At 45.6% G+C, this 26951-nt stretch overlaps 1 protein-coding gene across 1 annotated transcript in view; it reads left to right on the forward strand.

The window, feature by feature from the left end:
* Positions 1-26951, forward strand: part of RSF1 (remodeling and spacing factor 1) — a 1138572-nt gene that overhangs the window by 252985 nt on the left and 858636 nt on the right. The window contains exon 5 of the mRNA XM_069639968.1: positions 7697-7854. Coding sequence (XP_069496069.1) covers positions 7697-7854 — 158 coding nt within the window. The remainder of the gene's footprint in view (positions 1-7696; positions 7855-26951) is intronic.

The following is a 26951-nucleotide window of genomic DNA, read 5'->3' on the forward strand; positions in this document are numbered from 1 at the left end:
CGCCATTGGTTAGCACCGCACTCGGAATGAGGCTCATTGAGAGGAATAGTAGGGAGGAGACCGCACAGCTTAAGGAGCAGAGTGGCATGAAAGGAAAGGGTAAGTGAAGCTTGGGTATTTGGAAGGCACCTAACCCAGTTGAAAAGACCTGAATAGGATCCTCCTAGGAATTCCCAGTGGGAGTTGGAGAGAAGACATGGAGGTGAGGACCCCTCTCAACCTGAGGCAGAGGGCCTGCCAGGGTGTTTGGCAGAGGCAAGGTGTGGGAGATGGAAAGGGCCAGAGTCTGTCCTTTCTACCTGTTCCTAGCTGCAACTGTCAAGTACCACTTGTTGCGCCATACCAGTTGTGCACAGTGCTGGCTAGTGTTTTTCTCCTCTTCCTAAAGCATTCTAACCACCAGAATGCCTTGAGGCGGTTACTTGACTTCAGCGCTCAATCGGCAGGTGAGTGAAAGGAAAGTGGAATGACGCACAAGTCAAGCCTGCATTTAGAAACCCCCATGCAAGGCGGATATCAACTTTAACATGGATTTTGCTCAGGCCGCTATTACTGAAAGTCACCTGACCTGTATATGAAAAGGGGGTGGAGCTTAAAACCCATTTAATGCTTTCTTACACTTGGGATTCAGCCCGGGGAGAGGAGGACGTCAGCCGTTTGCCTGGGGAACCAGCTGACGTGGAAGGCCAGTCAAAGGGGGAGAAGAAGCAAGGCTGAAATGGACTGGTCCGTGTGGGTTGTTGGAGTGAGGTCTAGGGAGTAGAAAGCAAAACAAGAAATTAGGCGGAGGAAGCACTGTGCAGCAGAGCATGAAGGAGAACTAGAGCAAGTCTGTTCAAGGTAATAGATTGGTTGGTGAGAGAAATTGGAAGTCTGGTATGGGAGTGCATGTAAGGTGAGTGAGAGTAGGAGTAAATCTGGGTGTGACGGTGATTGGAATGAGTCCCTGGGAGAGTGAAAAAGTAGACTCCGTGAAGGTGTTGGTGTAGTGCGAAGAGATTAGTGGAAAGTAGTGGGAGCTGATTGTAGTGAAGGGTGGGAATCTAGAGTAGTGGGGACAGAGTAGTAGAGGATAGATTTAAGGGTAGAAGAAAAGAGGGAGACCGACATCTGAGGGAGAGACGGTGGGAGGAGGTACAGGGAGGAGAGTAGGAGGAAGGTACGCAGTAGAGAGGTGGTCAGGGCAAGAGAGGGAAGGACAAGTCCAGACTAAGTAGTTCCAAGGCACCTATTCCCACTGCAGGAATGATTGCCCATTGTAGGCATTGTTGATTTGTGGGACTCCTTGCACAGGTATTGCCTAGAAAATCAGAGAGGGCGATTGCTTGATAAGAAGATTGCCTTTAGGCCATCACAATTAGCCAGTCAGTTGTTAGAAAGTGTTTACCGATTGTGATTTAAGTAAGGTGGAGGTACAAAATGCAACCTTTTGGCTTACTGCAGTCTCTAGAGCTCACCATGGGGATTATGGGCACCTGGATTAGGGAGGGAAAAGGCAACTGGCGATGAGAGAGAGAGGGGTGATTGAGCCTTTCTCCACATTTCAATGAAAACCCCTTAAACAGTCTTCAAGTGTTGGTGTGTTCTTAAGACCATTTGTGACTATTTCTGAGATTTGTGGATGTGCTTAGAATCACAGGACGTGCATAGGCCAACATCTAGTGGTTGGTGAAGAGTATTGCATGATTTATATTTCATTTAGAAAAAGGACGTTTACAGTGCGTTTCTGTAATGCTATCCCTATTATGATGTGTACTGTATCCATCACACTTAGCGGATTAAGCAATGGTAGGAGATGTCAGTTTAGTGCATTATAGGGGGCCAACTATAGCCATAGCAATTAGTGAAAATGGAACTTCAATTATAGTAGGGGTTGTAATGGGGCAGATGGTACTGGAGTGTTGCTGGTCTTCTGGCATAAGTTACAAGTAGATATTACATTTTTGACATAGCTGAAGCTACTGGGCCAATAAAACCTAAGTATTACTTGGTTCTGAGTTGTTCCTATTCCTTTGTGGGCGGGTGGTTAGATGAGTGGGCTAACTCTAATCCGTCCTCCTATGACTTTGTGGTACCACCAGTTCTTTGGCGTTCCCCTTCAGGTGTCATATCTCCTCTATAGAGTAGTCCTATTTTTAAAAGGAAGGGACTCTCCTAACCCCTTCCAGCTTCTTGTGTAATGACCTTATTAAAGGCCTCGATGAGGATGGGGTCATTCATCTGAGCAAAGGCTGGATCGGGCAGTGGAGCAACCACTTCATTGTCTTTTGCAGGAATTTGTTATTGGTAGGTCAGCTTTCCTGAACATTTGGGTGCCTTGTTCTCTCTTCTTGCTCAGATACTTCTCGGGGGAACTGATGTTTTTTTCTAATATGCCTTGAGCAACTTTCTCGCTTTCTTTAACAGTATACAGGGTTTTACCATGGTTGTATAGGAGGATTTTAACATCCCCTCTGAAATATGAATCACTATGCTTTCCAATAACATCTAACTCGTATTGCCAGACCAGACTTGCAGGTTAGTAGAATCTAAATTCCATTGGGAGGGATTAATGTCAATCCCATCAGGATTAGATGTTTCTCGCCAGGGGGTATTTCAATTTCGTCTGTACTTCATAGGTCGAACTTTATAGATTCAGCTGTGACAATGGAGGGACTTTTGGCTTTGGCATGGAGTCATCTACATTTTATGGGCCTCCAGTTTATATCAGCTGGTGTACATCCCATTTCTGACACCATTTGTGGCGAGTCAAAAGGAAGACTGACTCTCAGCTGACATTATCAGGATGATTTATTAATGTAAGAATTTGAAGGCTTGACTTTTCCTATAGCTATGGAATTCCTTACCTAATTTACTAATCTGCACGTCCGTCATGGAAGTCCAAATAAAGTAGTCTGCTGACCAAAATTATCGTAACTGACTATCACTTTATAAAACCAACTCTGGCTTGGAGAATGACTCCTTTGGATACTTTTAGTCTGTTAATTAGTACAGGATTCTTAAATCTCTTCTCGTTACTACTTCGATCAGTCTCTAACTCTTCCAATGCGTTTGGGAGTTTTCCTCTCCGTTTTGGGATCTTTTTCGTTGGCTTATTGTATATTTTACTTTCTTGACTGTAACTCTCAATATCCTCTTGATGTCTGCCTAAGGATAATTATCCCTTTTCCTGTATTATGGTTCAGTTTGGCCTGTCCAACCTTGTTTCTGTTGCACTGTTTGCACCGTTTCCCACAGTATTATGGTCACTGGTTTTTCTTTCTTCGTTTAGCTTTTTAACAACTTGTACCTTCAATTGGTTGCGTGTTTCATACACTTTAGATTCACCCCTTTTCCTAGGGTATTGCAATCTCAAGACCTTCTCTCAGAATTGTTTTCCCTCTTGGGCTTTCACTCTTGACTTGCTTTAAGGTTAACTGTGTTTCCAAATTAGTACTGAGGCAATTTGGATCTATTATATAACAAACCCCTCTTCCAGGCCACCCACGACTTCCGGTTACCTTCTTCATCAAAGGAGAACGTCTTCTGGAGTCGGGTACCTTTTTCCCTGTTGTCGACCTCTGGTGCCTTTCCTTCTGTGGCTTATGGTTTCTCTCGGCCTTCCCTCTGCTCTTGGTTTCTCATCTCACTTCGGTGGTCGGGTCTGTGAACGGGAGACCGGGCTCCTTCAGGCTTCCTCTTCACAATGGTCTTGGCGGTGTTGTTTGACCGTTGGTCCACCACGGATGTTTACCCGTGGCGCAGCCACCATCTATCTGCGGGTTCCTGCCCTGCCAGATTCTCATCTGTCAAGCTGCAGCATTGATGTTCTTATCGAGATGCTTGAGCGAGTTTGAAACTCTGGTTTATTGTTCCTGCAGGTCTCACATCACGTGGGGGCCTTCCTGTGCCGATGTCTGCTTTGCTCTCTCTCTCGAATCCTGAAGGTGACATTATAAGACGTGTCAGTGGATTGGTTATTTCTATTTAAAGGGACATAGTCCTTTTGCAGTAAAATAATGGCATCTCTAGTTTTTTGTCCCAGTTTGCAGGTAAAAAGGTTTCTGGACTTTGAGAGCCTCTCTTGTATGCCATAGTGTGTGCTACTGTAAGGGAGTTATTCACGGGAACTGGAGTGCTTGTCCCCCAAGGGGTAGTCTCTCTCAGTTGGATCGCACTTGGCTCTACCCCTAGAGAGGGTATTTCGGAGCGGGCTCACCTCCCTAGACTCCCAGGAAGCAGAGCCCACTTAAGAAGGAACGAATTCCCTCGATTCATCAAATACCCATCCCTTATTAATTGTGGATACCCCTTCTTGGTTGATGAGTAAACAAACGGCCAAGGAAGTCAACATACCCCTGTTCTTGTCACTTTCGATGTTCTACTGAAAAACACAGAAGGGCTGCATGTCCAGGAACCATCTCATAACTCTGGTATTGGCGTCCTTGAAGAAGGTAACCGGGAGTCGAGGATGGCCTTCGAATAGGGGCTTGTTCTAGAATAGATCCAATTCGTCTCAGTAATAATTTGGAAACACAACCTTGTAGCAAGTCAAGAGAGAGTGAAAGCCCAAGTGGGAAAACAATTGAGAATATTTAATACTGAGAGAGAATGTCTTGTGATTGCAATACCCTGGTAAAAGGGGAAAGAATCTAAAGTGATTGCAAAGTGTGATCAATCGAAGGTACAAGTTATTAAAAAGCTGAAGGAAGAGCGAGGAAAAACCAGTAACCATATTACCATGGGAAAAGGTTCAAATAGTGCAACAGTTCCAAGGTTGAAGAGGCCAAACTAAACTGAACCATAATAAAGGAATGGGGATAACCATCACAAGGCAGAAATATAACCAAGAGAATATTGAGAGCTACAGTGAAGAAAGTAAAATAGATCATTAACCCATGATTAACAGACTGAGATTATAAGTATCCAATGGATAAGGGTTTACTTCTCCAAGCCTAAATCGGTTTGTATAGTGGTAGGGTCAGTTAGGATAGTTTTGGACTGCTGCCTTTTTTATTTAGACTTCCACAACTGACTGGCAAGCACATTAGTTAGGTAGGGAATTCCCATAGTGAATGTTGGGCTTTACAAATTCTTACTTTAATAAAATCTTTCTAAAATGTCACCTGAGTCTTCCTTCTGACTCGCCTCAAGACTTATTTGCCACAAAGAAAACACAAAATGCCTAAATTATGCCTTCAGGTTCCTGCAGAAAGAGTCCAAGTGGAACGCACAGTGGATTAGTTGGTCAGCGATATTTGCATATGCTTTTCCTCCACCCCTACTCTTTAACAAAGTAATTCACAAAATGCACCAGGATTACTTTACAATGATTATAATGGCTCCAATGTGAGCACATCAAACGTGGTATTCCCACCTTCTCAAAATGTCCATTTGCCCACCCATAAAACTAACATTCCCTTACACCATGTCACAGAATCTGGGATTAATCATGCATCCTCAAACCCAGATAACCAACTTGCCAGCTTGACCCCTGAAGTCCTAGTTTGGACACCTTAATCTTCCATGTGGGTGCCTGGAAATATTAAGGGACGCACGCAAGCCTAAGACTAGACACTGCTTTTGAACAAATTGAAAAGATTTGTAGTGTGGATAAGGTCAAATGTCAACCCGATTGATTGCTCACCATCTCATATAGTGCACCATGTACTACACTTGTTTGATTCAGGGTTTATTTTTAATTCATTAAGTCAATTTAGCCGCACTATCCACATATACAACATTGCAAATCAAAGTTTCTTGTTGGTGAGTCCCTGTCGTTAAACCCTCCATGGACTGAGTAAAACGGCTTTACACTCCCAATTGCTAACTCATGGGCCCGGCTTTAAAACCAATGCTTGCAGCAAGCCTCAAAGATCTCACAAGGTTGCTTTACTTATAGCCATTACTTCTATTCGGAGGGTAAGTGAGCTTCAGGCATTGTATGTCAGAACCTTTGGTCACAATGGAATAAAAACAAGGCGGTCTTAAGAACACACCCTCGCTTGTCACTAGAAAACATTTCTAAGTTCTTTATCAACCAATCCACTGAATTGCCAGCTTGATATGGTTATTTATAATGTGCTGAATATCCAGAGGTTTCTAAGCGCGGACCCGGAATCGAACCTGCGTTGCTCCATATCGTCTTGCTTCCAAGGCGAGCACGTTGCCCCTGAGCGATCTTCCACTTCTTTCAAAATCCACACAACTCTGCTAAAAGAGCACTCCAATGATGTTTGAAGGGCAATCATGTAGTACCGCAACAAAACTCAACCACTCTGAAAAACAGACCAGTTTCCTGTGGCTCGAGTAGCTGGAAGTGAGGGTGGATCCTGTCACATAAGCTACCATTGCTAGATGGATTGTAAATAAAATGCATACAGCAGTGTTATACTGCATAATCAAATACTGATAGATGCAGATACTGCAGTAGATGTTCACCCTATGGGAAATGATTGTCCCTGAAGATGCAAATCTCTGATTAAAAGGATGGATCGGTAAACTAATATAGAAACGCCCAGGTTTCAATCTTTTTTTTTTCTTCCACAGGCCAATAGCTCTAGCATAAGATACCACTTCTGTATTTGAGCAAGGTCTTCTGAATTTGAGGAGCAATGGGCAAAAAAGCAGAGCCTCCCGCCGTTCTTTTGAGATAGCAGGGCATTACAAATGTGCGCTTTTGAACAGAGGTTCTTGGAGGGAGAGTATCTTTTCTATTTTTGCATCTATTAAGGTTGGACCTAACCCATTAATGGCTATAAAAGTAAAAGCAAGCACCTTACAGGCAACTGTAGACTGGGAGCAAACGCAAAGAAGACAAAGCTGAGGTAATGCGATATCTATGCCCCAGCAATAGTTTTGCTGCTGCACTGTGCAGTCTCATGATTAAGTAAGGTGGTGCCACAAAATGTAACCTGTTAGCATACCCCATTCTCCAAGAATGGTTCGGTACTTTTGAACAAAGGCCAGAAAAGGAAAAATGTTCAGTTTTGCGAACAAATGTGTCCTTGGCCACAGCTGTATGTTTTGATCAATGGTAGCTCCTAGGTTCTTGGCTTCAGTAGCAGAGGAAGTGAAAGTGATGGGTTAATACATTTGTCAAGGAATATTTTGTCTGGTAGGTCTGCCTGTGATGAGACTTCTGTCTTTTCTAGATTGAGTAATGAGTAGCTTAAATACCACCCATAGATGTTAATATTTTAGAAGTTGTATTATTATTGGAGTGGTGTTGTCTATTTAGTTGTAGCATAAATTTGGTGATCTTAGGAAAAAGGGTGAGAGTGAACGATGGAGATTAAATGGAAGTGGGAAGATTCTTGGGGGTACTCCGAAAAGGCATTTTCTGAGCTGGGTAGGAATGAATGGATAGGAATGAATTGGTGCAGTGCGTGAGTAGGAAGCTTGCTTGTGGGTGGTCAAGTAAATGGTTCTCTTCTGTTCACTGCATCAACTACGGGTATGCCGATGTATGAATTTGGCCTGATCAATCAGTTTCTACTGATAAAGAACAGCAGTAATGTAGAGTAAATAAGGAGAAGGTTGGACACTGTGCTACAGTGCATATGTGTAATAGTAAATTGGGGACACAAGATGGGCACTCCACTCTTGCTTTGCTCACATTCTTTGTAGTCTGTTCCTTTGCATATGAATACATGTGGCTAGTGGTAGTTACTATTTACCTTTAGCAGTATTCTGTTTCTCGCCACTGATGTTTCAGAACCAGAAATGAATTGGCTGAGACACTAGAACTCCTGAAAGCACAGATCGACCCAACATTGCTGAAAACGTCAGACCAGCAGGAAGCATCTTTGAATGATAGCTCTGTTCCAAATGTGGAAGATGGCAAAGCACAGCAAGAAAATGTACCCTCAAAAGGTGAGTCTTTAAACTTATTTCAGCAATTTGGTTTCCTAGACCAAAATTATGATTGAAAAAAAAGAAAGCCAATCAGTCTGTTTTCGTGCAAACATTTTGTGTGTTGAACATATGTGTGCAGTTTCATAAGGCGGCTGTTTGTGAAAAGGGGGGCTTGTGAACTTGCTGCAGGTGTTTGGTAACAATGGGCACTATTTGGTAAGTTTAATATGTATGAATAGGCCTCATTGGTAAATGTTTATTGACCTGATCTTTAAGGGGCATGTCCAGGGTAATGTTATTGTGGTCTTTTGGAACACTTTGTTGATCAAGGCATCCGACTGTCCTATTGGTCAATGTTTTTGCTTGTAGCTGCTCTAGGTATAACTCTGTGCTTTAGGTGAAGGTCTGCTTGTCTGTCTTAATTCGGCTGTGGTGTTGATCCATTTGTGTGCTTTGTGCACTGGTCGCTGTGATCAGCTGCTAGTCGCTATATTGCATGTGATTTATAATGTAATGTCTCCTGGTAAGAGGTCTTATATACCCGAGGATAGTGGCTGATTGGCACTATGAGGAAGAAGACGAGATAAGCTGTGATTTTCCGATTGCTATATACACACAACTAAAGATTGTCCAGTAGAGAAATTCACAGTGAGAAAGATGAAAAAGATTAACTGAGTTAGTCACAAAGTGGAAATCCAAAACTGGACAAATGAGGTAGGTAGTAAATGATCAAATGTCTTCACACATCCCGAGTACCCACTCTCTTCCACCACATCCCCAATCCACGTCCCGTCAGAAGGGCATGGAGGGCAATGAAGTGGAACCTATTGGCATGGGTGAAAGTGGCAATATGACATGACATGGCAAGCTGTCTTGCAAATCATTGATAGGCCCCCATTGGCCACAGCACGGTAGGTAATCAGTACTTGATGAGCGTTTAGCTTTTTAGATGAGCCTCTGCCGTACTCCTTGCATCCAAGGAGTCCGCAGTGGATGTGTGAGTGGATTGCACAGCGGGTCCCTTGAAATAATGTCATGCAGCACAGCCAGGTGCTGAGGATATTCAGACGAGGCAGATGGGTGATTACACAGCCCCCACAACCATCAGCTGCTCCCACATCCGCACTCTCAATGCTGCGGCAAAGCTTCTGGAGGTCAGTTAACCCCATGCCTCTGTGCTCCCACGGTGGTACAGCAAACAACGCATCTCACAAGCATGACTTCAACGCAGCTCAGTGTGCAAAATGTGTTCGTACTGGTTTTAAGCAAGCTCAGATTCTCCTTCCCCTCTAACCATCTTTTTAACATTGGAGATCTCTTGTCACTTCATATGCTAATGCCTCCGCTGACACTGCCAAGGTTTTTCAACTGGTTTTAGTAGCTAGTCAATGCTCAACGACTTCATTGCTTTCCACTTTAAGCCATATTTTTATTTTACGTTTGTAGAAGTAGCTTTATACATGCTGCATTGGGGATCCCAATGAGGACCAATATCTCCATTACCCAAGCACTTACAAGGGCTCCATCCCTACTTTGTTAAACCCATTCACCCTCAAAGAGGTGGCAGCGATCATCCCTTCCATGAACCAGACTACCTGCCCATGAGACTATTGTCCTTCCAATATCCTTAAATTATGTTGCCCAGCTGTAATTCCTTTTATTATGCACTTCATTAACAGATCATTGACGGAAGGCAAGATCTCCAAAGAATAAAAAAAATGTAGATTGCACTGTTTCTTAGTAATCGTGTGAGTGCAGCAGGAGTGCTGTTCAGTTGGAGGGACTCTCCTTGTTGCTCCTGTGCTGCTGTGCTGAAGATTCCAGCAGTCTGATTAGATCATACTATCTTAATCTGGATTGACTGTTCTCTATTACTACGGTAACTAACCTCTCCCTCACTATTGAATAGTGATAGAAGTCTGCAAGTGGACCTTTGAATACGTATTTTCCTTTTTTTTCATAGCTCTTCAAAGCCCCGCCTGTGCAACTCCCAGAACCACTATATACACGTGCACATACGCAATGGTGCGCGTGCATCATACAAGTGCTTCAGGAGTACTGTTTGGCTGAGCAGCCGCCAGCCTCCTGCTTCCTCATTCTTTGGATTTGGGCTTCTCTTGACCCTGCAGTAAGCTCCGGTTTTGTCATGGAGAGCTTCACCTTGAAAACTGGTATGGCGCAAATGCTAATTCCCATAGTAACTAACTAACTCGCTCAAAATCATTAGTTCTGGATATGCAGTCCTGCTATGCCCCTTTGATAGCAAGTAAGAACCAACATACACATTGAGCCTACATTATGCTGAATGCTCAGAGTAAGGAGCTCAACCGCTCTGTTGTTCCTGTCCATATCAGATGCGGAAATGATTGTGCAATTAATTGACTCTGTGGCTATGGTACAGTCAACTGTGGCCAAAGCCGGCAATGGCGACCGTAATTTTGTAACGAAAGCTCAGCCTTGTCATAAGGTGCAAGGCCATAAAGTGAAAGACGTGAATGTGCCTTTGTTATATTCACAGATCGTCAAAACTAAACTTGTAAAAAACATAGAAGTATTGCTGAGTTGTTCTGATCAAAATGATGATGGCGCTATATATAGTCGGTGCGGATGAATGTCGATATATATATACATATATATATCTACTTACAAAGATTTGAAATATTGTAATCCCCCCTCCCCCCCATATAGCTGTAAATGATATGCCATGTTGCTTTCTGCCATTAATTAGAAGGGATATGGCGATATGGCAGTTACCCATCTCGATACATGCGACCATGTCCCCACTATGTTTGAGGGAATCATACCAGAGACGCAACTCTGTGTACTTTCGAGGGCCCAAAGTTTAAACCTTTCCCAATCACCCATACTGTATCCGGATTCACCTGGTTCATCAGCAAGCATGTCCCAGGCAAACCCGGCTGTCGTTTGCGAAGCCAACTCCTCTGTCATTTGGGTTGGCACAATCACAAGCTGTAAATAATGGACCGATATTGAGCACCTTGAATTATGGCGTCTACACCTTGATCATGGTATGAGTCTATTAGGCAAGATTGTATGCAGTACTCTTTGGGAGACTACACCAACCTTGTCCTCCTGGCAATAGGTAACCCATCCTTTGGTAGAAGTCTGTACTACACTGGTTGGCAGTATGGCTGAGCAGCCAGGTTTATCTCAAGAGGGGTCCATGTGAGCTGTAGGGTTGTAACAGAGTTTCACAGTGACATGTATTCAAATAAACTCTTACACTCAAGTTTTCCTGATTGAAGAATTAAGTCATTTTGAATTAGCCTTCTTCAGAAGGGAGCAGATATGTAACACTAAAATATGCTTCAATAAACACTTTATTTCAATAAATCAGTAGATACCCATTGGGGATGGCACACATACTTCCTGCACCCTGAGGTGACTTAAATAACTAGTGCACTGTGGACATTGATATATCACTGGTACATTTAGAGCAATACTGAGGTTATAGTTAAAAGGAAAAGATGAGGGAATAAAACAATGGTTAACAAATATTCTGAAGCAGGTAAGTACTTTTGAACCCCCAATGTAAAGAAAATTAACCCTTTCCCAGCTACACAAGTTATAGAATGTGACTTTTGTGAGGGATAGTTAAAGCATAAAGACAGAGGTAAGAAGTCTTTCAGGGAGGCAGGCCAGCCAATGTTAGTTGGGCAAATGTGTAGGGAGCTGGAGCACTTCTTGAAGGTAAGTAAAAAGTCTTGCACAATGTTTTAGAAGTCTTTGTAGAAAATGAAATCACTGTAGGGCCACAAGCTGGAAGGCTTGTAAGGGGCAAAGCTGAAAGCAACTCTGCAAAAGCAACCAAGGCAAGTCTCAACTGAGAGCTAGCAAGGCTACACAACAAGAGGTAAGCAACCTCTTAGTTTATAGTACCTTAGGTTTGAAGAAATTGGTTACAGCTGGCTTCAGATCCAGTTGTAGGTCTGCAGATCCTGTGTTTCTGGGCCTCAGTCGTGGGGACTCCTGCACTACAAAATGAAGGTCGGTGGGAGCAATGGGCAAACATCTGATCAGCGGCACTTCAGCGGTACTTCAGCGGTACTCTGATACCACTATGGCCTTTCCTCGCATCTGGGGTCCAGCACTTTGTTGACGTGGCTCAGGCTTGGTCAGTCCTGCTTCCTGGGAGTCTGGAGGATCTTCTTGGAGCTCGGGTCCGACTTAGACACTCACTCGATTCGGGTGTTCCTCTCCCTGGCAATCGGTTCCTGCAGCCACAATGGAAGTACAGCCAGCTCCGAGAGGATGTCCAGATGAGCTTGTCTCTGGGTCGATTGGTCCCACCAACCCAAGGGGAGAAGTCCTTTTGCTGGGCTTCTCTAGTCAAGGCGAATTCAGAGTTTTGGCACTGCAGCAGGGCTTCACCGGGCAAACAAACGGTCCAGAAGTTGCAGCAGGCAACTCTTCCAAGTTCTTTTTCGGATTCCTTCGTCCAGTGGTCGACTCTGCCTTCCAAGCAAAAGACCTTGCTTTTTAGGCAGGTTTCTTCCATTCATTCACAGCCTAGCTTTCAATCACACCGGTGGGTGGCTGTCCTTTAAGGTCAGCCAGCTGGCCATTCACCTTGGGTGAATTCCTGTAACCAAGGGGATTAACCACAGGGAGTTTTGGGCACCTCCCTCACTTCCTGCCCCTGCCAGACACGCTGGAGCCAGAGGCGGGTTTCACAAATGAATCCCGGCAAAGACAAAACTAACAAAGGGACCAAACGTGGATTGGCACACAGAGTAAATCTCAAGAAGAACCTTTCCAATAAGAAATGGCGAAACAAGACGACCAGGGCCATTTTGACAAAACAGGCACCCATGGGTGCACAACTGCAGCTGCGATTGCAGCACGTGGTAAAAACACTCAATGGTAGTAAAACGTAAACCACTGCCACCAGCCATTAATTGTAGAATGGGTAACATAAAAAATGTTACATGAGAAACTAGACAAAGGGGATACTAAGTAACCCCTCCAGCACCCTATTGTAAGATAGTGTGTGCTGGGTCTAGAAAGTTACAATTGTAAGTAAAGTCAATTTTACTTCACTGCTCTTGGAAACAGTAGTTATCCAAGAGACGGTATTTAAACTTTTGGGGAAGTCTAAAAAGACTTGCCTGTGGCAATCCACTGGAGGTGCTGTGTCACAATGTAAAAAGATGCCTATGGAGTTTCAGTATCCAAAACCAATAGAGACCAGAGTCCGAATCACAGAAAAATACATGGAGTCGGAAAAAGGTCCCACTCGCTCCAGGATAAATATCAAAAGTCCTAAAGTCCAGCAAAAGAGCTGGGGTGTCTCTAAGGTAGAAGGGAATTAGCAAATTTCTGAGAAACTTCCACAACAGTCCTTACTGAAAAAAACAGAAATTCACCAGGCGCTACTAACTAATATTGGTAGCAAACTTGATCAACTAACCAGCGCTTGTAAATACTCGCCTTTGAGGGGAAATTAGATACATTGATTGCCTCTGTGATGAGCTCGAACTCTGGTACCTTGTTACCCGAACCATGTTTGTCGGTTAATGCAGCTAAATTAGCCTTACCAACCACACTGGAGACCATTGGAGCGGCTGATGCAAGCTCTGCCTCGTTGCTTGTATGCGTTGTTTATTCTGTAATTGATTGCATTACTCCTGAAGCGTTGTCTATTGTGAATGTTTCCAATATACAAGACACAGCAGTGGGGCAAGAGGATGCCCCGATAAACAACCTCTTTGAGTTCTTTCATATCTCTCGTAAAAAAAGAGTAAAGCTCGACTATTTACTGAGCTGAAAATCCACCTAGATCCAATTGGGGAAAATACCCAAAAGTCACACCAACCTTCATTAATGCGCTATCCACGCCACCCAAAGAAAGTTAGGACGAACAAGATTAGTAATGCAGTCAATAAAGATATATGTGAATCGGGACAAAAATTATCTGTAAGTACTGTGACTGAGAAAGCTGGTGAATCTTCTCCTTTGATTGGCTGGATTGCTCTACATACTCTATCCACTCTACCACACATTGGGGAAGAGATAGTGGGTGCCGTATTGGGAAATGATGCAGGTGATGGTGTGCAAGCAGTGGAAAGGCAGGTAGAATTAGTATGTTTTTTTTTTACTAGGGAACAAAAAAGATTGATGCCCCTGAACAGTGGCAAGTGGGGTCTTGTGCTTTGATTATATTAAAGCAGTAAATAGCTAAAGAATTGGATAGTTATATCCTCACGCCTTAGAGCGAGCACTTGCGCTGATTCCCCTCGTATGGCAATTAGCATGAAATCATCAGTCGATGCCTCAAAACAAAAATCCAAGACTGATACCAAGTTTGCCCCAACTCCTGTAGTTAAAAAGCACATCAAATGACGAATAGAAAGAGAAGTGATCCAAACCCAAACAGAGCTACAATCCTGACTGTGTTTAGGGAAATAAAAATGTTAAAGGTGAAATCTAGAGACATTAAATCCATCCAATTAATAAAATCACGAAAATTAGACACACTGATTATAAGAGTACCATCACAAATTGTTGGGCAATGTATATGGAATGAAAGACCTGCTTTGGAGAGAAGCGGATTGAGATCAACCTCAATGCAATCCAGTCATCGAAAGCTTGGGATAAGATGCCAGTAGTCGAACGTGAAAAAAACGCTAGTTATAGAACAGTGAGGTTCGAGGGTGGTGATGCTAGCCATATTCTCAGACAGAAGGGGTTGAGTAACTGTGAATTTGGAGCCTCAATCAAGTCAAAAAGCCTTAAATTGGAACGTGCAGGATGATCAATAGGGCTCTTGGGTATAGTTGCGACACACGCTGAGAGATAAAAAAAGGTGATTGGAGCCATTAGAGAAAGGTAAAACCTAGCTCCCCCTCTTATATGATCGCTGTGTGGAACACGAGAGGGTTTGCCCATAACTTGGATGCAACTTGGATGCTAATGACTTGCTTCACCTGACACTGTACGACATATTAATATTCCAGGAAACTTGTTTCTGATGTTTGTTAATCTGCTTAGAATCACATGCTGTGCATAGGTCCGACATCCAGTGGTCACTGCGGAGTATTGCATTTTGTTTTTCGTAGTCGAAAAGGGGACGTCGACAAGGCGTGTCTGTAACACTATCCCTATAGTGACGTGCGTTGTACCCACAATCCCTCACACGTCGAGGTCCCTCAGATTGTTTTTTTCCGCCCAGCTTATGGTCGCCTTATGCGGAGCTCTTAGAGAGACATTGCTAAACAATTACTACGGACCTCGGTCCTTAATATATACTTATTGTTAAAAGATCCCTCCCCTCGACGTTAGCTGTGGAGCTGTTTCTCCGCCGAGCAAGTTTTCGACGGAGGAGAAGAGACTGAGGAGATCCTTCGGCGCTGCCGAACACGTGGCCAGGCCTCGCCGGCCAACATACAGTAGGGAGAGTGGGGGTGTCGAACTTTTACCTTCTCGTCGAGAATGTCTTTCTTTCTCCCCTTTCTTTCCCTTGGGGTTATCACCAGTTTTTATTGCCTCAGCTATGGAGAGGACACCTTTTAAGTTTTGCCCACGCTGTAGGGGCAAATACACTTGGAAGGACAAACACAAGCTCTGTAATCGTTGCTTGCCCCTCGATCATAAAGAGGACAGCTGCGCGGCCTGTAAGCTCTTGAAACCAAGAACTCTTAAAGAACGGAAAGTTAAGAGGTGGGCGGACTACGCTCTGTCGAAGTCAGTTTCCTCACCCGCCGCCGCTGTTACAGAAAGTGACGAGGAGGGTGATAACTCGACGTCCGTTACGGAAGTCATTAACCCCCAGAAGGAGCGCTCGCGCTCCTCGACGTCCGTCCCCGGCCCCGACGGGCTCGGCTCACGCCCTGCTTATGGGGATGAACACCCCGGCGACAAGGACGCACACAGACCCCATAGGCTAAGCCTATGGGGTCTGTGTGACAACCCACGGCTCTTCTTCGTCCAGGACGAAGGATCCACCAGCGCCGAAAGGGACGCAGGGCACTCCGGCGTCGACCTCAGACCGCAAGGGTCTCAAGCCCCACCCGCAAACGCAGCCGCGACCAGCGATTGGGTTTTCATCTAATACGGGCGCTACCCCAAAAACATCTGACGTAACGCTCCATAGAGCGGCCGTCGAAAAACAACGCGCAGCGCAGGCAACGCCGACTCCAGAACCCTCGACTGACGAACTCGTCGTCGAGAGTGTGGCGAGAATTGTTTCCGAGGACAAACGTAAGCGGACGACGAAACAGACGTCGAATACCGCACCCAAGGAAATAGAAACGCTGAAAAAGCACAAGAGTAGCCAGGAACTGCCCCATCCATCTAAAGGCACTTCTGAACTACCGGAGGGCTTTTCTGAGGGCGACGCAAACCTTTCGTCGACGTTGTGGGAGCGTTCGCAGCGTTTTGAAGGTGAAAACACTGATTTCCCCCCTCTAGACTATTCAGGGGTTCCCCATGAGACCCTGGAAAGACTCCATTCTTGTATGGAAAAGATGGAGAGGTTTTTGGGTAGCCAAAACCCACCCACACCCAAAAGACCAAGAGAATGGACCCAGGATGACCCTAGGGTATTCCTAGGCTGTTTCCCCCTTCTACAGATGCATATGACCTCACTGAAGAGGAGCAATACCTCCAGGAAGATGAGGAGTGGTTAGGTGGAGAGGAAGAACTTGAGGAGGAGAGGTTTGAGGAAGACCCTTACACTAGCGCAGGAGCTTTTGAAGAAGATACAGCTACCTCACAGCCATGGCACTCCCCATCAGTGCTCTCAGACCCTGATGTCTTTCATCCTTCTCCTCCCAAGGACTCACCTATTGGGAACACCTCCCCCATAGATGACCAGCCTTCACTTAATGCACTATTGCGCAAGGCAGCAGCGCATTTTGAAATAGACACAGGGGAGACTCTTCCGGACATAGACTTTGTAGAAAAAGTTATTAAAGAAAAAGCCCCGGTCAGCCAGTCCATTCCGCTCCTGGCTTCTATAAAGAGAAGAATAACTCCTTCCCTTTCCAATCCGGCCTTAGTCAGAGGGGTCAACCCTCGGATAGAAAAGCTCTTCAGCCCTTCGTCTTCTGACCCTTTGTACATCAGGGGACATTCTATTCCGGACTCTCTGGTAGTGACTAACACAAGAAAGAGAGCGGGGGTACCACTATCTACTAGTGAAGCACCACCTGACAAAGAGGGCAAGAAGCTCTATGCACTTGGGAAGAGAATAACAACCTCCGCCGCCTTCTCAACCAGGATCGCGAATAACAATTCCCTACTAGCTAGCTACGCAGATGCACAGTGGAGCAAGCTGCGCAGCGAAGCAGAGGACGCACCAGAACCCCTGCATTCACGCCTGTTGGCTACTATATCAGAGGGAACTCTTGTAAACCAGGGCATCGTAAAGAACTCCTTAGATGCCGCAGAGACAGCTGGCCGCTCCCTGGTTCAGGGAATACTTCTCAAACGCCATGTCTGGCTGCGCAATTCGGGATTTAAGCCAGAAACTCAGGCTTCCCTAATAAATAAGCCCATAGAGCAAACACATCTGTTTGGGAAAGCAGTTGATGAGGCCCTAGAACATGCGAAGAAGGAGTTTGATACCATCAAGACTCTTGACCAAATTTCTAGGCCATCTAACAGACGCAGCTATGGCAATAGACGCTCCTTTCGTGGCCAACGCCAGCAGCAAAGCCAACAACAATTTTACTCTGCTACCAACTGGCCCCCTAACCAAAGCACCCAGTTCAGTCAAAGAGGCCAACGTCGTGGCAAAGGAAGAGGGCGCGGCTCCAGTCCAAAAGGCCCCACGCCCAATACCAACAAATGACCCAAAGATTCGGGTCCCCTCCCATGCATCACCGGTCTGGGGCCGGCTAACATCGTTCCTTTCAGCATGGGAGGGAATAACGTCAGACCGCTGGGTATTATCCACCATAGCCCACGGATACTGCATCGAATTCAACGGTTCCCCGAAATACAGACCCCCACGGAACCGACGCATGACACCGGAACACCTCACTATTCTTCTTCAAGAAGTAGAAGAGCTACTGAAAAAAGAAGCTATAGAGGCTGTCCCCCTATCTCAGGTAACAGAAGGTATTTATTCAGTGTACTTCCTTGTACCCAAAAAGGACTTAACCATGCGCCCTGTATTAGATCTGCGCCCAGCGAACAACTTTGTCAAACCCCAAAAGTTTCGTATGGTGACCTTGCAGGAAGTAATTCCACTGTTATCACAGGGGGATTACATGACAACACTAGACATGAAAGATGCATACTTTCATATTTTAATGTTGCCAGCGCACAGAAAATACCTCAGGTTCAAGATAGAGAACAAACACTATCAGTTCAGAGTACTACCCTTCGGGATAGCATCTGCACCAAGGGTATTTACGAAAGTACTGGCAGTGGCAGCGGTCCACCTGCGCAGATTATCCATCCCGGTTTACCCATACCTCGACGACTGGCTCATAACAGGGGATTCTTACGAAACATGCTTCTCTAATACCCAAAGGACCGTAGACCTTTTGTCCCAACTGGGCTTCTCCATCAACGAAAAGAAGTCCAGCTTAGACCCCAGCCAAATCAAACAATTCCTAGGGGCTCTAATTCGAACAAAGGACGGCCTCGTCTTCCCCTCCAACGAGACGGTCCAAAACATGCTGTTTCAGATCCCCCAATATGTGGCAGGTCGAGAGGTGACGGTACGCAAAGCAATGCGCTTGCTAGGGATGATGGCGTCATGTATTTATTTGGTACCTCACGCGCACCTGCGCATGCGCCCAATGCTAGAGTGGCTCTACAGCCAGTGGTGTCAGGCCAGCGGATAATGGGACGATCTGGTGGTGGTCTCGCAGGCCTTGGTTCTCTCGCTGCGGTGGTGGACAAAAGAAAACCTGTTATTAGGGAAAACCTTTGCCACACCCGCAGTGGAAGCCACTCTAACCACAGACGCATCCCTTACAGGATGGGGGGCTCACCTATCCCATCAGACTGCTCACGGAGTGTGGACTCCGAGCTTAGCATCCAAGCATATAAACCTGCTGGAACTATTAGCAGTGTTCAAAGTACTGAAAGCCTTTCAGGAACACTTACAAGGAAAGACAGTGATGGTCCTCACAGACAGCACCACAGCCATGCACTATCTCAACAAGCAAGGGGGCACTCACTCTCCAGGACTGTCCAAGCTGTCCCAGAATATATGGAAGTGGGCTCTCAAACACAACATATTCCTACTATCACAACATGTACCAGGGGAACTCAATCTGCTAGCAGACAAACTCAGCAGAGACTTCCCCCCTACCCAAAGAGTACGAATGGCAATTACACGAAAACATCGTCTTAGACGTCTTCACGCAATGGGGTTTCCCGGAAATAGACCTGTTCGCAACCCTGGAGAACTCAGAATGCCAAAGTTACGCCTCCAGGTACCCCCAGAACCAGTCCAAGGGGAACGGTCTGTTGATTCAATGGTCAGGAAAATTTGTTTACGCCTTTCCCCCGACTCCCCTCCTCAACAAAGTGGTGCACAAGATGCACCAAGAGCAGGTTACCATGATACTAGTAGCCCCAATGTGGGCCCGGCAGCCATGGTTCGCTCACTTGATGGAGATGTCCCTATCACCCCCAATGAAACTTCCCTGCTCGTACAACATGCTGTCACAAGACAAGGGCAGGACACTGCATCCATGCCCTCAGACCATGAACTTAGCAGCCTGGCTCCTGAGATCATAGAATTTGGACATTTACATCTCCCTCAGAGATGTATGGACATCCTCAGGGAAGCCAGAAAACCTAATACTCGCCACTGCTATTCTAGCAAGTGGAAAAGATTTGTCATCTGGTGTAGAAGTAAGAACATCAACCCAGTTGACTGCTCTGCCACTAACATTATTCTGTACTTGACCCATTTACTGGATTCAGGTCTAGTGTTTAATTCCATTAAAGTCCACCTAGCGGCACTTTCTGCATACACCACTTCCCAACTTAAAGTGTTGTGGTGGAAGATACCAGTTATCAAGGCCTTGATGGAAGGGGTAAAGAGAATACACCCCCCCGATAGCTAACCCAGCTCCCGGATGGGACTTAAACGTGGTACTTTCTAGACTCATGGGCACTCCTTTCGAACCCATGCACAAGGCAACTCTTAAATACCTCACTGTTAAGATTGCTTTCTTAATAGCTATCACCTCCATTAGGTGAGTAATTGAACTACAGGCTCTTTCTGTACTAGACCCCTTCGTATCTATCAGTTCACAAGGATAAGGTGGTTCTTCGCACACACCCAAGGTTTGCACCAAAATTCATCTCAAAATTTCATGTAAACCAATCTATAGAACTACCAACGTTCTTTCAAAACCCTTCCAGCTTGGGAGAAAAAAGTCTGCATACACTAGATGTACGCAGAGCTGTCATGTTCTACATGGAAAGAACCAGATCACTGAGAAAGACTAATCAGTTCTTTGTCTCGGTGGCAGCAGGAAGAGAAGGAGATGCAGTCTCTAAGTCCACTATATCTAGATGGATTGTACAATGCATCACTCTGTAACACTCTTGCAAAGAGAGAACTACCCTTGAAGCCAAGAGCACATTCCACTCGAGGCACTGGGGCTTCCATAGCATTCATTGCAAATGTTCCCCTTGAGTCCATCTGCAAAGCAGCTACCTGGAGTTCTGTGCACACCTTTACAAAACACTACTGTCTAGATGCACACTCTAGATCTGACTCCCAGGTGGGACAGGCAGTATTAAGACATCTTTTCTCTACTGTTCCTTCTCATAACCCACCGCCAACTCCGGGTACTGCTCGCTAGTCTATGCACAGCATGTGATTCTAAGCAGATTAACAAACATCAGAAGACAATGCATTACTTACCGTAAAAGCATTTCTGATGGTTGTATCTGCTTAGATTCACATGCGCCCGCCCTTCCTCCCCGCTCAGATGAAAGGAACATAGACATCCTCTACTATATTTCTCTCTTTTCTGTACTCACTCACGTCTAGAAGGCTCCCTCAGGGCAGAAAAATACAAACAGAGGGACCTCGACGCTTGAGGGATTGTGGGTACAACGCACATCACTATAGGGATAGTGTTAGACACGCCTTGTCGACGTCCCCTTTTCGACTACGAAAAACAAAATGCAATACTCCGCAGTGACCACTGGATGTCGGACCTATGCACAGCATGTGAATCTAAGCAGATACAACCATCAGAAATGCTTTTACGGTAAGTAATGCATTGTCATATGTGATTACCCAATCTGGCCCAACTATGAGATCGCATGGATACCTGCAAGCGGACAAGTGGGCGACCCATGGCTGGCTAGCCTGCTGATCGCTGCTAAAAAGAACTAAATGTAAACCTTACCCCGTGGACCTCTCCCCATCCTTGCCTAAAATTGGACAAATTAGATCTCTCAGATACCTTTTAATGAGCTAACAAACAGATTAGCAATTCTCAACATATATTGGAACCCAGCAGTACTGGATGATGTATTTATTAAGCATATAACACATCTATTGGATACGATCACATGTGATCCAGTGAGTTATACAGTCCTGGTTGTCAGTGACTTAAATACCTCCATGTTTTGTGAAAAAGGGTGACAGAATCGTGTCTAAATCCAAAAGATGGGAAAGTCTGAAAGACTGCAATTTATCCATGTTAAACGGCAGCTTCAAAGCTGATGCTCCTCCAAGACCAACGTGGCAAAAGGGCAGCTCTATTGCCATCCTGGATTATGCGTTTTATATCCGAAGCAGTTTTGCCTTGTCTGTCTGTCTTTGTGGAGTAGAAGACTCTGACCTGTCTGACTGCTGCTGTGGTGTAGAACAAAGTTGAGAATGCTTCTTTTGGTGTTTTCCCCCTTACCCGTGGGTGGAAGAATGTTTCCCCAGTGTTTTCGCCCCTTCGGAGCTTTTCGACGTCTGGCGTCGAGGTTCGGGGGTAGTGTCCCTATGTCTAGAGTGTGGAGGTCGGGACTCTGGAAAAGCCGTCACGCGGTCTGCTGACGCCGACACCTGGAGGGCAGCCTGCGGATAGAGGTCGGCTTCGTCTGACGATTGAACCTCCGTTACCTTAGGGAGCGAGGCACTTTTGGCAACAGTGGATGGCTGCCTGGGGTCATGCGGCGATCTAGATCGAGAACGCCCAGAGGACACCGATTCAGTGGACCGTTCTCTGTGTGCCTCTTTCCGAGAACTCGACGTGCGTGTCGAGTCTCGGTGGGACTTTGCGTTTTTGGTGGAAGTGCTGTGGGTAGCACTCATGTCACCGGGGGTTTTCCCCATAGCTGCTCTGCCAGACAACCTTCTGAGGTCGTGGACTTGCGCTTGGCTGTCTCGACGCCACATTGCCCTCGCCGTCCGAAAGCATGCCGTCGCTGCCATCGCTGAAGGCGCCCTCCGCTGCCATGGCCTCTTGTTGCCTGGAGTCGTTGGCCCAACGTTTGGTTGAACGGTCCTTAAGGGTTGTTGGTTTAAACAGACTACACGCTCTGCAGTTGGCCTTGGGGTGGTCCCTCGGTAAGCAGAGGTTACACGTGGCGTGTCTGTCAACCCAAGGGTACTTGCGGTTGCACTTGGGGCAGAATTGGAAAGGGGTACCCTCCGTACGCACCCTGTGGCAGCGGGCTAATGTGTGTAGGAATATACCTATATATTTAGAGTGTAGAGTAGGTACCACCCCCCACTCTCCCTACTTGCAGGGCCGAGGCCAGAGGCCTTCCAAGGCCCGGGCCGAGGCCAGAGGCCATAGGCCTTCCGAGGCCCAATTCCTTTGTGCAGCTCTCGACGGTTGTTTTTTCTTCTCCGCCGGCGTCGAAGGTCGGTGACTGGACGTCGGGTTGGAGAAAATTGTGAAATATTACGATATTTAGCAAAATTATGGCTAAGGCCAGGGAACTGCGCGGGATGCTTCCGACCAGTATGGCGGAAAAAATACAATCCGAGGGTCCTAGGCGCGTGAGGGATCATGGGTACAGTGGACGTCACACTAGGGATAGTATTACTGGCACGCCCTGTGTCGACGCCCATTTTTGAAATTTCGAAAAACAAACATACTCTGCAGCTTCCACTAGATGTCGTCGGCCTATGCACAGCATGTGAATCTAAACAGATACAAGCATCAGAAATATGATTACGGTGAGTAATGTAATATATATATCCATAATCCTATTTCTGAGGCTTGTGTTCAGTGTACCCATGGCCCTTCACTCGTCAAGGTCCCTCCAGATTTTTTTCTGCCATCATAGTCTGATGCAAGTTGCAGAGTTCTTTCCTTTCTTTCTGGCTAACGCCATTGATTATACAAGTTTTAAAATAGGACGGAATCCAATCATTTCGACAGCTGTACCACCGTAAGATCTTTGGCAACGGATTCTTCTACTACTTCGACCATTTCAACAAACTTTCACTGTGCCCTACTTAGGCCTCAACGGGCCTCGGCCCTTCACAGTAGGGAGAGTGGAGGGAGGTAATCTTTCCTTTTAAGAATGTCTATTCCCCTATTTCTTTTTAAATGCTGAGCTGCCTCCTTTCCATAATATGGGGAACTCACCATTTCAATTTTGCCCTCCTGTTACAACTGTTTTCTGTGCCTAGCGCAGCTTATTTCCTCATGCTGCTACTAATCTGTAGTAGTTAACTACGTTTCCCAGCAATTGCAGGGGTTTCTTTTCATCAGCTGCGCATTAGCGTTGGCGCGTTTGGGCTTGTCTGCACTGGTACACGTTGGGTGCGCGTTGGCTCAGTGTATCATCTCGCTTATCCGTGGCTCGGTAAGTCCTCTGATTATAATTATACATGTGTTCTTGTTTTCCTGGGGTTGCCAGGTGGCGCTAGCCCTGCGTAGGGCCGCTGGAAACTGAAAAGGAAATCTTTACGTTAGCATTGCTCTTGGGGAAACCTCACCCGGACTTGGCAAGAAGGTATCATGATCTCATTACCATTAGATATAGAGGTAGGGGGACAAGAGAAACCTAGGCAACACAAAATCGATCTGCTCAATACACGCTCAATGTCTAAGCACGCATTACACATCCTGGACTATATTTTAGACAATCACATTTATATCATGGGTCTCACAGAAACATTGTTACAACAAGGAAATGGTCCAGCAATTGATTTGGTTTACCCAGAAGGCTACACATTTCTGGGCATGAATCGCTTAGTGGGCCTGGAAGGAGGGGTGGGGGGGTGGGGCTGGCTGATCTAAGTAAGCAAGAGCTGGGGCTCTTTGAAGCAAGTATTGAATGTGCCATTTGCAAAATTCTTCATGCCAAATTATCTCCAACTACAAATACGTGTATCCATTTCATCCTTATTTATCGTCCTACGGATGTGCCATCTTTTAACAAAGAACTTCATCTTCTAAACCCCCTGGACTGCCCCAAAACTTCCACCATTCTTCTGGGTGATTTAAACCGCTGCAAGGGGGACCCTCAAGATAAGGAAGCTATAGAGTTGGAGCACCATCTGACCAATACTGATTTTCAAGTCATAAATCATGAGCTAACCCACATAACGGGACACCGCCTAGATTGGGTGGCCACGTGTAATATTCATAGTAGCAATGTTGTTGCTGAACCATGCATCATGGTCAAATCATGGACTAAGTTGTTGCAGAATAGGCCTCGCTGTAAGGAAGGGACCTAATAGAAACCCCCCCCCCCCCCAACCCCCAAGAACATTTTAAACAGAAATTTCAACCAGCTTACTGCCACTGACCTTGATTCCTGGTGGGCAGCTATGATGACAAACTCCTTGGAACTCTATCACCCTTGTCATCTAGTGGAGGTTTATAAAAACATTTATCCACTCTTAGAGGATACAGCCCTGCTTAGATAACTAACAGTTTGACTGCCCCAACAAACAGAACTGGTTCTACCCTGAACTTGATCTGATGAAGAAGGCAAAAATACAGGCGCAGCAAATTTGTGCCAAGGATAAAACTGTGGAAAATAGAGATAAATGGAAATTGCTAGAAAGATTATACAAATTGAAGATTTTCGCAAACAAAAACAATGCTTCTATGATGAACAAATGAACAAAGCCGAGCACAATTCTTGCAAACTGTTTGAAATGTACAGGCAGTCGGAAACACCCTCAGCTTTCTGTCCTTTCCCCCGACAGTCTGTGTCCATGTTCAGAAAGTGTTGGAGGCCAAAGGCCTTAAGGCAGGGGACAAAATCCAAACCTGTCGTGCTAAACTGAATATACCGCCAGACCAAGCATCTGAACTGAACACCAAGAAGGAAGGCTCAGATTTAGGTTTCTCTTTCCAAAAGGTCGCCATTAAGGCAATGGAGGATACTCCTACCAAAATGAGACCTACATCTTGTCCAGAAGACCTATTACCATCTAAAGTAATTCTAGCAAACAAACTATTCGCCCCTTTCTTGACCAGATTCTTTAACACATCTATCTGGCACAAAAATGTACCCAACAGCATTAAGGAAGTGGTAGTTACATCCTTAACCAAAAAGCCTGGTCTCAATCCTAAAAACCCTGGCAATTTGAGACCGATTTACTAACACGCCCTTCCTTTTAAAAATTTGGGATATGGTTGCATCTGCCCAATTACAGGCCCACCTGGAGACATCTGACATCTTGCACCCGAATCTGTCAGGCTTTAGGAGTCACCATGGGACAGAGTGCCCTGCTTAATTTACAATCTCAGATGCTAGATAGAAAGGAAATACGTGCTGCTGATTTTTTTGGATCCGTTAGCCGCGTTCAATTTACTGGACCACTCCTGTTTGCTTGAAACACTGGGATCAGTGGGAAATTGCTCCACTGTGGTTATTTTGTGGATAAAATCATTCCTGAGCAAAATACATTCTAAAATAACCTGGGAACTGCATGCTCCGAGACACTGCCCACGTAGTGCCGCAAGGGGCTTGTATTTCACCGGCCCTCTTTAACCTATACATAAAGCCTCTCTTTGACCAATTTGCAGCAAGGGGCTTACAATTCTCAAACTATGCAGGTGACTTTCAACTGCTAATGGGCCTTAGTGGGGACTATGACACTTACCTAGCCTATCTAACTTCTATGTATGCATCCATAAAGGAGTGGATTGTCAAAAACTGGATGTCTTGTCGGTTCAAAGACAGAACTTGTTTGGTTCTAGCCAAACAAACAAATTGGGGCAGGCTTACTCAGAGTTCTTGATTGATGGCTCCTCTATCCCAGCGGTAAACACACAACCCTGGGTGTATTAATAGAAGCATCTGAGTGCAGATGCTCATTTTAATAATATAAAAAACACACAATACCATCTGAAAGTACTATGGCAAATAAATCCCCTGGTATCTCGCAAAAATTGCAAAACTTTAGTTCCTGCTATCATCCTGCCTAGGCTTGATTACTGTAACGCCCTCCAAGGGGGGCCAGTAAGGAGAACATACGCAAACTCCACGTTGTGCAAAATAACGCAGTTTGAGTAGTCCGAAACATTCCTAGGAGGCACCAGGTATCCTACAATAGGAAAGAACTCCACTGGAGACTCAGTTGAATTCACCTGCTTCTTGAGGGACAGTGTGGAGTCTAGGTAGACTCCCAGAGTTTTGATCTCTTTGGCCACTTTGATTGGGTTACCATCAGTGTTGATGGAGACATAGTGGGGGTCTAGTTTGTTCAGGCGGGTTTGGGATCTGGTGATCAAGAGCTCCGTTTTATCGTCATTGAGGCAAAGGCAGTGATCTGCCATCCACGCCTGGATTTCCAGGTAAATCTCGTTGATTCTTTTACAATCATCTTCATAGCTCCCCAAGAGAGTGAGAACCTGTCATCAGCATAATTGGTGTATGTGACACCCAGGTTGTCAAGACGGTCGAAGAGGAGCTTGGTGAAGATGTTGTAGAGCTTTGGAGAAACGCACAAGCCTTCCGGTACGCCACAATGGATGGGAATCGGATCCGCAGGGGCTGCAAAGACCCTAGTGGTGCGGTTGGACAGGAAGGATTGTATCCAGGTAGAGGCGTTGCTGGAGAAGGCAGCTACTGTAGACCGATGATCAGTGAGGATTTGATGGTCGACCAGATCAAAAGCTGCTGACAGGTCTAACAGAAGGAGCATGGCAAGCTTACCATTGTCCTTAGCCATGTCCATTTGGATTGAGATCCAG

Source organism: Ambystoma mexicanum, chromosome 7q (assembly GCF_040938575.1).
Source record: "Ambystoma mexicanum isolate Mex_15411 chromosome 7q, UKY_AmexF1_1, whole genome shotgun sequence".
NCBI classification, from domain to species: domain Eukaryota; kingdom Metazoa; phylum Chordata; class Amphibia; order Caudata; family Ambystomatidae; genus Ambystoma; species Ambystoma mexicanum.